General features: G+C 45.0%; 1 protein-coding gene across 2 annotated transcripts; it reads left to right on the plus strand.

Annotated features, from left to right (window-relative positions):
* Positions 1-1,564: 1,564 nt before the first annotated feature.
* On the plus strand, positions 1,565-9,262 carry ddx56 (DEAD (Asp-Glu-Ala-Asp) box helicase 56). 2 transcript variants are annotated; one of them, XM_024397207.1, is made up of 14 exons: positions 1,565-1,681; positions 2,107-2,268; positions 3,487-3,641; positions 3,786-3,956; positions 4,834-4,924; positions 5,082-5,323; positions 5,458-5,601; positions 5,898-6,011; positions 6,244-6,338; positions 6,464-6,537; positions 7,720-7,809; positions 7,903-8,008; positions 8,116-8,216; positions 8,465-9,262. In XM_024397207.1, the coding sequence occupies exons 1-14, from the start codon at positions 1,625-1,627 to the stop codon at positions 8,546-8,548; spliced, it is 1,686 nt and encodes a 561-aa protein (XP_024252975.1). In that variant the 5' UTR covers positions 1,565-1,624; the 3' UTR covers positions 8,549-9,262. The 2 variants fall into 2 exon arrangements, with proteins under 2 accessions (XP_024252975.1, XP_024252976.1); XM_024397208.1 differs by having other exon boundaries at positions 8,468-9,262.
* Positions 9,263-12,365: the final 3,103 nt, after the last annotated feature.

The raw sequence follows: 12,365 nt of genomic DNA on the forward strand, positions 1-12,365 counted from the left end.
TTTACTGCCACCTGAAGAGGTATAAAGCCAAGGTTGGTGATTTACTGCCACCTGAAGAGGTATAAAGCCAAGGTTGGTGATTTACTGCCACCTGAAGAGGTATAAAGCCAAGGTTGGTGATTTACTGCCACCTGAAGAGGTATAAAGCCAAGGTTGGTGATTTACTGCCACCTGAAGAGGTATAAAGCCAAGGTTGGTGATTTACTGCCACCTGAAGAGGTATAAAGCCAAGGTTGGTGATTTACTGCCACCTGAAGAGGTATAAAGCCAAGGTTGGTGATTTACTGCCACCTGCAGTTATAGAGTGTTTCCTCACGAGTACAATTCATTGTCTGAGCCTTCCTGGTGACATGGATGGAAATATGTGATCCTTCCTACAAACCTTGACAGAAAAGCTGCACATCAGCCTACAACTTGTAAATCATTTTCTTCATTCCTGTTCAGAAAGTGTGATTATACTGTGTCCTAATAGCCTTGTTAATGTTCATTACATTTCACTTGTAAATAAACTAGATTTTCGTTTTGGTTTCTTTTATTTTTTGTTGAGTGTGTATTGATTTCAGGACCGTGGATATTACCAGGTAATTTAAAGATGTGTTTCTAGATATGTAAGACGCAGATCCCCCCTCAAAAACGAACCATATTTGGTTAACAGAAAATAGAGACCCACCCACTTTAGCTGAGCCAGGTAGGATAGTTCTCTCTACAACCCAATAACCTATGTATCCCACGTACAGTGTATTACAGTGTATTACAGTGTATTGCATTTGGGGACTATGGAGGAGGTGGAGAACGAAGTGCTGCTGGATATGTTCGATACAGTTTACCTCCAAAACTAACTGTATTTGGTTAGTAGAGACCCTACTTTCTATTTTCCACCCCACTTTAGCCGAGACCGGTAGAACAGTACTCTCTACAAGCCAGTATTTTCCCCCAAATATAGTGTATTTTATTGGGGGCTTTGGAGGGGTGGAGTGAAAAGCCAGTAGCAGGTAATGTAACATAGTCCCACAAAATAATATTTGGTTAGTAGAGACCCTATTGAGTATTTCACACCCCAGTTTACGAGACAGTTAGTACATTTTTTTCTTCTTCTCTACAAACCAATAAGTATCCCATATACAGTGTGTTGCATTGCTAAGTTTAGCTTAAATAGGTCAAAATTATTCATATATTTTTTCATAGATGGTTGCACTGCACTTTGCAGGGGACATATTTTGAGAGAGAGAAAAAAATCTGCGTTCGTGCCCCGTGGCTCCTGCGGTCATAGTATACTGCTGCTTGGAGAAAGGTATATATCATGTATATATCGAGGTTAAAAACGTGTGCTTTTAAGGATAAGTAGTCTAATATCGCCATCCAGAGTCTATTGGTCTTTATAAAATTGAGTTGTGGTATAATAATCTATTTAATCTATTATTGCATACGTGATTTGTACATATTTTAACTAATTAAAAACGGCCAAAATATAGATTCGAAAATGTATTCATTGACGGGAATAATGTTGCCTTTCGTAAAAACAAATAAAAAATGTTATACGCGTCCCTGCTCAAGTGATGGATGACGTAGAAGTCAAGCGACGTACACACGTGTCGAAGCCTGGTGGAAGCACTAGAGACAAGAAATGGCTACCGACAGGCTGCAGTTCCATGAAATGGGCATAGATGATCGCATTTTAAAGGTAGATGTTCTTCTCTCCTGTGAAACTATATGAGGATAAATGAATTGTTAAATTGCATGACCTCAATTGTGATATAAATCCGAGAACTATACGCCAGTAGACACTGAACGCTGTGGATAGCTAGCATACGTCGCTAACGATAGCTAACTGTTAGCTAGCTACCATGTAAAAGTGTTTACTTTGTCAATCTGTCTGGATATCAACGTATTCAATTTTATATGGGACGTAGAATTAACGTAGTTATCTCGTTATGTAACTAGTTAGCTAGTTATTTAAACAATCACCTTAAATTCAGGAAATTCAAGAAGTTGTCATGGAGAATATTTCAGAAATTAACGAATGAGATCATATAACGTCACACAGTATTTTGTTCTGATATGATTTCCTAGCTAGTAACTAAGACACTTATTTTTTCCCCCACCTAGGCGCTGGCGGACTTGGGCTGGGCTCAGCCCACTTTGATCCAGGAGAAAGCCATTCCACTGGCACTGGAGGGCAAGGACATTCTAGCCCGGGCCAGGACTGGCTCAGGAAAAACAGCTGCTTACGCTGTGCCCGTCATCCAGCGTATCTTGACATCCAAACAAGTGAGAAGTAGTAGTAGCAAAGGCCATACAGTATCAAGGGGTTTATAACATTAAATCATGGGTGTCAAACTCATTCCATGGATGGATGGGTGGTATGGCTGTGGTCTAATCAACACTGTTACCATGGGTACTCCATGGCTATCAGTCCAAAATAAGCCGCTTTAAGAAATATTGAATAGTTTCAACAAGACATTTAAACGTACTTTACTGGTTGTCTGTGCTGTTGGTACGTTTGGCTGTAGGAAGTGTGGACGGGGTATCCACAGGAAAATGTTGTTTTACCCAACGTTTTGCAACACCGGTGGGTTCTGGTGAGTTTCATGTGATGCACAATATGTGAACAATGGCTGCATGTAACTGAACGTTGTCGACCAAAGCGTGTTCCTTTGCAGTCACCTGGAAGTGCTTGTGAAATTTGCCAGCTGATTGCGTGGGATAACATTTGGTCTGTGCTTCGGGTTAAACCCGGCCATTGTTGACACACTATGCAAGTCGCATGCTAATTGCATTCGCATTGAAAATACAAACCGATATACAGACCAGCATACTGCAAGTCAGGTTAATAACACTACTCTCTGGGTATTTTGTCTCCGATTACCTCCTACATGAGAAAATCAGAACAACAGGTAGAGCACATTCATGGGACTGTTCACAAAATGTTAGACGAGAGAGAGGAGTCTCACTCTCTGATTCATAGAGGCGATTCATAGAGGAGTTTCACTCTCTGATTCATAGAGGCGATTCATAGAGGAGTTTCACTCTCTGATTCATAGAGGCGATTCATAGAGGAGTCTTTCACTCTCTGATTCATAGAGGCGATTCATAGAGGAGTCTTTCACTCTCTGATTCATAGAGGCGATTCGTAGAGGAGTTTCACTCTCTGATTCATAGAGGCGATTCATAGAGGAGTCTTTCACTCTCTGATTCATAGAGGCTAGAGCGCAGCCAAGTAAGACCTCAACCAGGTGAGTGCAGTTCCTACCTAACCACTGATCTTAATGGATTATTCTTTGGTCCATCAAGTACAGGGGAGGAGTGGAAACCCAAAGAGACTTGAGTCTTCCCTCTGTTGAACGAGTTTGACACCTGTGCTTTAGACCATCTCTGGTAGTAGTGGCAGAGCCCTTCGATTGGGCTAAGAGTAATCAGTAGTTAGCGTAGTGGTAGGTGATGTAGCGAGGGGGAGCAGCTTGAACCTTGCGTGTGTGTTCTCTCCAGAATGTCCGTGAGCAGGCAGTGAGAGTGTTGATCCTGGTTCCTACCAAGGAGCTGGGGCAGCAGGTACAGGCCATGATCCGCCAGCTGACTGCCTACTGTGCCAGAGACGTGAGGGTGGCAGACATCTCCGGCAAGGCTGACCTGTCTGCCCAGAGGTCAGTTTGCTCAACTGTCATCATCTAACATATTGTTACAGGAGACATTGTTCTGGTCTGCATATTAATGCCTGGGGAAAAGCATTTGTAGTCTTCATGCTTGTGTGTGTACCTGCACTTACGTGTGTGTGTGTTTCATGACAGGCCCATCCTGATGGAAAAGCCAGATGTGGTAGTGGGGACCCCCTCTAGGGTTCTGGCCCACCTCAGTGCCCAGAGCCTGGACCTGCAGGCCTCGCTGGAGACCCTGGTCATAGATGAGGCTGACCTGCTCTTCTCCTTCGGTTTCGAGGCCGACCTCAAGAGCCTGCTATGGTAAGACACCAAGACGGAGAGACGTACACACACTCTGATAGTGTCACTATAATAGAGTACTGTTTGTGAGTGGTTATGTTGAAATGGTCTAGATTTCCATCCAATTGGCAAAAGATGTATGTGAATATTCTAAAAATCAATATGCTCATTTTCCCAACAAGAGATGTTTCCATCAAATTGACGTGTTTTGCATAAAATGCTGTGCGTGATGACCGTGCACATACAAATAACTTTTGCGGTTAAATTCTCTTATACCGACCCCCCCAAATAATACAAGCTACATGGGTTTCCTGATAATTAGGTCACAATAAACGTTGCGTTGTATAGCGAATGTACCCACTCTGGTCTTAGCAGGTGTTCTCTAGCCAATAGCTTGCAGATAGTGCGGGAAGACTACCGATATGAGGAGATTATTAGGGATAAGCGCAAGATAATTTTTTATTTGTCACACGGCCGCCAATCATGCCACCGGAATAAGACGCTCGATATTCGCTTGAAAAGCAGCATCGACCCTCATCGCCGTGCACTTCCACCACCCTGTGAAGTTCATCATGACTTATTTGATCTGTAGCCTAATACAGTGCGTGCTTACTCGAATCGTGGTGGGAGGACCACACAACATGTCATTGCTTGACTCCGTTTACTTCGATATGATGGTTATTGTATTCCACCGCCATTTCTCGCATAACTATCTTTGCAGACACAATAAGATCCCACCTAGTCTAGGGTCATTTTGTTGACACGTTTCCATCAGGCCTGTCGTGACATTTACTTGCGTAAGAAAGGTTGGATGGAAACCTGTTTAGAGGGAATCTCCCTTTCCCATGTACCTTTTTTTTAGTATATATTTTTTAATTTGTGTGTGTCATTCCATCAGCCACCTGCCAAAGATCTACCAGTCCTTCCTAATGTCAGCTACTCTCAGTGAGGATGTCCAGGCCCTGAAGGAACTGCTGCTGCACAATCCTGTAAGACAAACAAGAGTAGTGCTCATTTTAGTTTTCCTTTTCAAAACGTTTTTTGACGCTGTGCCCAACTGAACGCGGCCCTGCTTTGATAGCATATTCTCTGTCGGAATTCCTCTCATGTGGTGTGTGTGTGTGTGTGTGTGTGTGTCCATCCTAGGTGATTTTAAAGCTGCAGGGCTCCCAGCTGCCAGACAGCTCCCAGCTGCAGCAGTACAGTGTTCAGTGTGAGGAAGAGGACAAGTTCCTGCTCATCTACACCCTGTTGAAACTGCACCTGGTTCAGGGCAAGACCCTGGTGTTTGTTGGGGCAGTGGAGAGGTGCTACAGACTCAAACTGTTTCTGGAACAGTTCAGCATTCCCACCTGTGTACTCAACTCTGAGCTGCCTGTCCACTCCAGGTGAGGATGGAGGGAGGGAGGGAGGGATGGAGGGAGGGAAGGAAGGAACGATGTAGGTGTTGATTGACATCCATCCGTTTTATCCATCAAAATCTGAACACTTACCTGCGCTCTCTCGCCCCCCCTCACCCCAGGTGTCACATCATAACCCAGTTTAACCAGGGGTTCTATGATTACATCATCGCCACGGACGAGCAGGTATTGGCTGATCCCACCACCACCACAGCGGAGGCTGCCGAGGGGAAAGGGAAGAAGAAGAAGAAGAAGAATGCAGGGAGGTATGGGATACTGCAACATACAATTGAGCTATTTAGCAATCGGTCGTTTTATACACCTTATCCAGAGTTGAAATGATACCGTTTGTGCCCAGTTGGACTGAATTTGTTTGTTGTAGCAGAGAAGGAGCCACTTAGTTAGGATGCTGTACACTGTAGCAAAATATTTCGCAACGGAAACGAGAGTTTCTATTGGACAAATTCACATAGCTCCCTGCTTCGTTTGGTTCGGTTTATAGGTAATACACCCCCAGGTGATGGTACAATGACCCTTGACCTCTCACACCTGACTCCCACAGAGCCAAGGACAAGGAGTACGGTGTCTCCAGAGGAATCGACTTCCAGAATGTCTCCAACGTCATCAACTTTGACTTTCCCACCACCGTGGAGTCCTATATCCACCGTGTTGGCCGGTCAGTGTCAACAGAATACAATTCTATTGCTCAATTTTGAAGAAACAAGCCTGCACCTCTGAAATAACACACAAAGGCTACGTCTCGAATCACGCCCTATTGCTCCTGTAGTGCACTACTTTCTGAGCGGAGCTCTCGAAGAGGGTGCCATTTAAAATTTGCCCCTGGGCTATCCGCTCAAAGGATGAAGGTATTGGATAAAGCTCAACAATTCAACCTTTTCCTTCTGTAGAACGGCACGAGCAGACAACCCAGGCACCGCTCTCACCTTCATCTCACACACAGAGCTCCCCCTGCTGGCAGAGGTGGAGGACGCACTCATTGGCGGTAAGATCAGGCACTGTGTTTCTATCTGAGGTAGTCTGTGTTTGTGACGACAACTTCTTCTCTGTGCGGATGTAACGGTAGTCTGTGTGCGTTTGACCTAGCGTCTCTGTGTTGTGCGTTTTCAGATAACACCGAGTGTGCTCTGAAGCCGTACGGGTTTAAAATGGAGGAGATTGAGGGCTTCAGATACCGCTGCCGGGTACGTACAGCACACCTGGGATGTTATATCACACCTGTTCACCTCACACTAGAGGGGCTGCGGGTCCCAACAGAGATCATTGCGGCGCGGTCTGGGTTCTTTCATGCTGTGGTCGGGAGCGGGCGGTCAGACGGACAACTATTCAACTATTTTTGTTGTTTCCGCAGATCATTTGGAAACGGTCGTCTTTCTGCTTTGCATGAGTTGGCCTACCTATTGTGTTAAAAGCACACCAAACAAATGGTACAATTCACTCCTGGAGTTAAGTAACCCTCTCCTGGTCGGGCGTGCGAGATCAAGTGCGCCTAGTTTATGTGTGCTCTCAGTGAAAGAGCGCTGGCTGCCTTTTGCGTGGGTGGAGAATCACGTGGTGGTTATCTCTCCAAGGAAATGTAGTTTTAAGTATGATTAGACTTAGGTTTCGCTAATAAATATGGATTGTGGAAAGATGTGGATGGCGCTCAACCAACGTGAGTGGGGGTGCAATCCAAAAATGACGTGATGGGATAAAGGCACAGCACGTGCGTATGGGTAACCGTGGTGAGCGATGCGAGCGGTTTTAATTTTCATACAAAAAGACCAATTTTGTCTCTGCTTGAATATCGTCCTCCTTAAAGGCAGGCTATATCCTGTAGGACACTGCGGAATGTAGAAAGTGTCGCTGTCGTCATTCTTGCTGCCTCCAGTTCAGTAGTCATATCTGCGAGATCAGGTTTGTGCGTGTGTGTGGTCTCAATTAGAGTAGGATCCAGCCTCCTGCATGGGCAGAGAAGCATGGGGCAACTTTCCAAGGAAGTCTTCTCAAGGAAATGTACTTCCTAAATATGATTAGGCTATAGTTTACTACATTGCCTAGAAATAAATATTGTTCACCCACATTTGTCTCCATCTGAAAATTGTCCTGCTCCTAAAAGATAGGCTATAAAACTAATATAATGGGTCATGTGAGAATGTCTGGTAATGTAACCTACTACTTGCGTGTTTTTGATATGGCTGGCAAGTGAGCTGCGTCACATACGCCTAAAATAACATTGTGGGACTGCGGTTGGGTTCGGGACCAGTTCTGCGGTAGCGGGTGGGAGTTGGACAGAACCAGCGGGTGTGGGCAGGTGCGGTTTGCTGTGGGCTATACACCGGGTAGTCTGAGTTTTGATTTTGTAATAATAAATGTGTGTTGTCTAGGATGCCATGAGGTCAGTAACTAAGCAGGCGGTGAGGGAGGCCAGACTGAAAGAGATCAAACAGGAGCTGCTCAACTCAGAGAAACTCAAGGTGAGTGGGCTTCTCTCTCTCGCTCTCTCTCCTGCTCCCCTTTCTGTTTCTCTTCCTTTTCCATGGCACTGATTGGTCAGTTCTGTCACTCAGACGTACTTTGAGGATAACCCCCGAGACCTGCAGCTGCTGAGGCACGATAAAGACCTGCACCCTGCTGTCATCAAGCCACACCTGAAGAACGTACCAGAATACCTCAGTAAGACACACACATTGCTTAGGGACCTCTCTCCTATCAATAATGGTTTTCAACCTTACACTCAGCTTATGGTAATATGTAAACAATATTCTCATTGGCCGTTTCAGTCCCTCCGACGCTGAGGGGAGTGGCCAACCCAATGTCCAGCAGGAAGAGGAGGAGGAGAGAGAAGCCCAAACCTGACGGGGTCGTCAAGACGACCTTTAAGGTAAGGTTCCGAACTAACTCTAGCCCAGACATAAGTTTAACCCTAACATAATCCCTATACCCCTGGCCTTAACCCTAGCCTAGCTCAACAAAGACCGCGCTGGGGAGTTGCAGACGTTCCATTCGGTTTTTTTTCTCCCATTATTTCCTTCACACTGGGAGCAGCAAACAATAAGCAAGCATTTACTTTCAAAACTGTAATGGATCCTCTGATCCATCTAACCCCGTCTCATCCCTTTTTCCTCCTAGAAGGACTTCCGGGGCAAGAACCCCTTGAAGAGTTTCCACTACACCGGGGGGAGGAGCCGAGGGGGCAAGGCTGGCAAATCCTAGGCCTCCATGTCAACGTGCACCAATCAGACTTGCTGTGCACAGCTGGCCTATGACATCACCAGTTTCCAGATCAGTTCAGGTGGAGAGGAGACAAACTTGTATTTGTAGACTACTGAGATGCTGCAGCCGGAGTGTCCAACATCAGGGTGGTATTCACTAGACCCCAAACGGAAGAAAACCGACTGAAACAGGACGGGACTGCCTGAACTTTTCCAATAAGAAACGCTTATTTGAGTTTTGCTACGTCTTGAAACGGTGTGCACTAATGAATACCACCCAGGTTTGAGGAACCTACCAGCAGCACCGTTACTCCTCTGTCAGTGAACCAACATCCTCGTTTCCATTGTCTGGTTAGAAAACCTTCTGTGAACTCAACAGAATGTCCCTTCCCTCAACACAACAGGTGTTTATCACAGTAATGTAACAATGACTGCATTACTCTGAACTTCCACTGAAGCAAATTACCTTCACTAGTGTTCAAAATCCTAATTTGAAGAATGAAAATTGCCATTTTGTTTCAGTAAGTAACTTTCTATTGTTGAATTGGGATCTCAATTTACTAACGTAACTGAAATGCAACACCTGTTTTACGACACACACGATGTACCTTGAAATGTCCGTGTGATTTCAGATGGTTACAAGTGGGTATTGTTTCTTAGTAACATAATAATTCAGAAAAGTGTAACATTTTATTAAATGGTTTGTGCTCTTTAAGCTGTTTGCTGTTGATCATGTCACTCCCAGAGCTCTCTCCCTCTAATGAAAGGTTGTGCTGTGGAACTGCTTCTGAGACTCCAGACTCCTGCATGCATCTGCGGTTCCTTTCCTTGGTCTCTGCCAGGAGGCTGCTTAAAAACCCTGAGCCCACAGCTACAGTGCCTTGCGAAAGTATTCGGCCCCCTTGAACTTTGCGACCTTTTGCCACATTTCAGGCTTCAAACATAAAGATATACAACTGTATTTTTTTGTGAAGAATCAACAAGTGGGACACAATCATGAAGTGGAACGACATTCATTGGATATTTCAAGCTTTTTTAACAAATCAAAAACTGAAAAATTGGGCGTGCAAAATTATTCAGCCCCCTTACTTTCAGTGCAGCAAACTCTCTCCAGAAGTTCAGTGAGGATCTCTGAATGATCCAATGTTGACCTAAATGACTAATGATGATAAATACAATCCACCTGTGTGTAATCAAGTCTCCGTATAAATGCACCTGCACTGTGATAGTCTCAGAGGTCCGTTAAAAGCGCAGAGAGCATCATGAAGAACAAGGAACACACCAGGCAGGTCCGAGATACTGTTGTGAAGAAGTTTAAAGCCGGATTTGGATACAAAAAGATTTCCCAAGCTTTAAACATCCCAAGGAGCACTGTGCAAGCGATAATATTGAAATGGAAGGAGTATCAGACCACTGCAAATCTACCAAGACCTGGCCGTCCCTCTAAACTTTCAGCTCATACAAGGAGAAGACTGATCAGAGATGCAGCCAAGAGGCCCATGATCACTCTGGATGAACTGCAGAGATCTACAGCTGAGGTGGGAGACTCTGTCCATAGGACAACAATCAGTCGTATATTGCACAAATCTGGCCTTTATGGAAGAGTGGCAAGAAGAAAGCCATTTCTTAAAGATATCCATAAAAGGTGTCGTTTAAAGTTTGCCACAAGCCACCTGGGAGACACACCAAACATGTGGAAGAAGGTGCTCTGGTCAGATGAAACCAAAATGCAAAATGTTATGTTTGGCGTGAAAGCAACACAGCTCATCACCCTGAACACCATCCCCACTGTCAAACATGGTGGTGGCAGCATCATGGTTTGGGCCTGCTTTTCTTCAGCAGGGACAGGGAAGATGGTTAAAATTGATGGGAAGATGGATGGAGCCAAATACAGGACCATTCTGGAAGAAAACCTGATGGAGTCTGCAAAAGACCTGAGACTGGGACGGAGATTTGTCTTCCAACAAGACAATGATCCAAAACATAAAGCAAAATCTACAATGGAATGGTTCAAAAATAAACATATCCAGGTGTTAGAATGGCCAAGTCCATTCTAACATTCTCCAGACCTGAATCCAATCGAGAATCTGTGGAAAGAACTGAAAACTGCTGTTCACAAATGCTCTCCATCCAACCTCACTGAGCTCGAGCTGTTTTGCAAGGAGGAATGGGAAAAAATTTCAGTCTCTCGATGTGCAAAACTGATAGAGACATACCCCAAGCGACTTACAGCTGTAATCGCAGCAAAAGGTGGAGCTACAAAGTATTAACTTAAGGGGGCTGAATAATTTTGCACGCCCAATTTTTCAGTTTTTGATTTGTTAAAGTTTGAAATATCCAATAAATGTCGTTCCACTTCATGATTGTGTCCCACTTGTTGTTGATTCTTCACAAAAAAATACAGTTTTATATCTTTATGTTTGAAGCCTGAAATGTGGCAAAAGGTCGCAAAGTTCATGGGGGCCGAATACTTTCGCAAGGCACTGTATATCCTCCTCCTCTCCTCTCTCTGACACACCACCAAACAGGAATACGTTCTATACACATCTGCACACCAAAGTTTTCACCACAGCCTTCTACGAACCAAAATGTTCTACACACCAAAGATTTCAACAATATTTTCTTCAGTCTCCTGGTTCTTAGAGACTCTTCAAGCTCTTAGAGACTCTTCAAGACAGACTGACTCCGGCTGAGAAGTCTACTAAACCTGTGGACTGTTGGATGGTCTATTGTTGCTCGTCTAACTCATGCAGGTCATCTGTTAGCTGACTACTTTGACTGGTCTGTGTGAGAGACTGTGGGTGGCCTGAGGATTTTGTGCGTCACTAAAACATTAGTTGGCCTATTTGGTCTGCAACCTTGCCTTTGTTTCGTTGGTACAACCCAGAGTGACTGAGGAATCTTCTCCTGCACGGCAGATAAGGCCTTTTTAGAGCTGGGGTCAGGTTGCACTGCGAGTCCTGGTTCTGAGTGTAGGAAGAAGATGAGGGGTGCAGGGTTGAGTTTGTGGGTGTCTCTGGTCCTGTGCTGCTGGGTTCTGGGCTGGGCTGGAGGTGTAGAGGGACAGGACACTGCACGTGTCCAGACACAGGTGAGACAGACACGACCTGTGGTGCGTGGGAGATTGGAACAAATCGTTCATCCACCTTAACGTGAGGACCAGGATTGTACAGTAACGGTAACATGTCCACCCATTTATCCCATACATCTCTGATTGCAGCTAGTTTGTCTCTCTCACGTCGACCGGGTCTAGTATCACGGTTATCAAAGCGAATCGCCCGAGAAATGATGTGGAATTCTTGCGGAGAAATTGTTGCCCGGAATATTGGCTTTCCATTTTCTTCATCCCACAGGCTGGCCCTTCGCTTCTCCGTTTGACTTGTACACTCCAGCTAATATCAGCAATCCAATGTCCGCCTGCAAGTCAATCCGATCCAGTGGCTTCCAGTTCTCTTGAAACACACGGCTCCCCCCCAAGTTGGTCATGTCCAGTACAATCTTCTCTATTGCTTGGGGTAAAAAAAGGCATCATGGACTCGAGTGACAGCAAATCGTGTAGGCCCTGGATCAACTCTGATTACATTGGAAGCTGACAGTCTACCTTGACTTCGTTGTGGTGACGGTGACCATTCAGTATTACCATCTTTAGACTTCTATGTCCTCCCTTCTCTGGATGATGGCTGTTGCTCTCTCTCATCTGATGGAGGGGATGGTATGGAAGATATCATGTCGGAATCCTCTTCACCAAAGAAAAATTCAGTCTGGATCATCGACAGCATTGTCCTCCATCTCTGAAATGTCCTACGTCTCCGAAACCT

The sequence above is a fragment of the Oncorhynchus tshawytscha genome, linkage group LG33 (assembly GCF_018296145.1).
Source record: "Oncorhynchus tshawytscha isolate Ot180627B linkage group LG33, Otsh_v2.0, whole genome shotgun sequence".
In the NCBI taxonomy this organism is placed as follows: Eukaryota; Metazoa; Chordata; class Actinopteri; order Salmoniformes; family Salmonidae; genus Oncorhynchus; species Oncorhynchus tshawytscha.

Excerpts from the sequence above, each read along its gene's own strand:
- ddx56 (XM_024397207.1), top strand. The coding sequence starts at position 1,625 with ATGGCTACCGACAGGCTGCAGTTCCATGAAATGGGCATAGATGATCGC. Across the intron at positions 2,269-3,486 it reads GTATCTTGACATCCAAACAA|AATGTCCGTGAGCAGGCAGT; the intron begins GTGAGAAGTAGT and ends TGTTCTCTCCAG. Across the intron at positions 6,012-6,243 it reads TATATCCACCGTGTTGGCCG|AACGGCACGAGCAGACAACC; the intron begins GTCAGTGTCAAC and ends TTCCTTCTGTAG.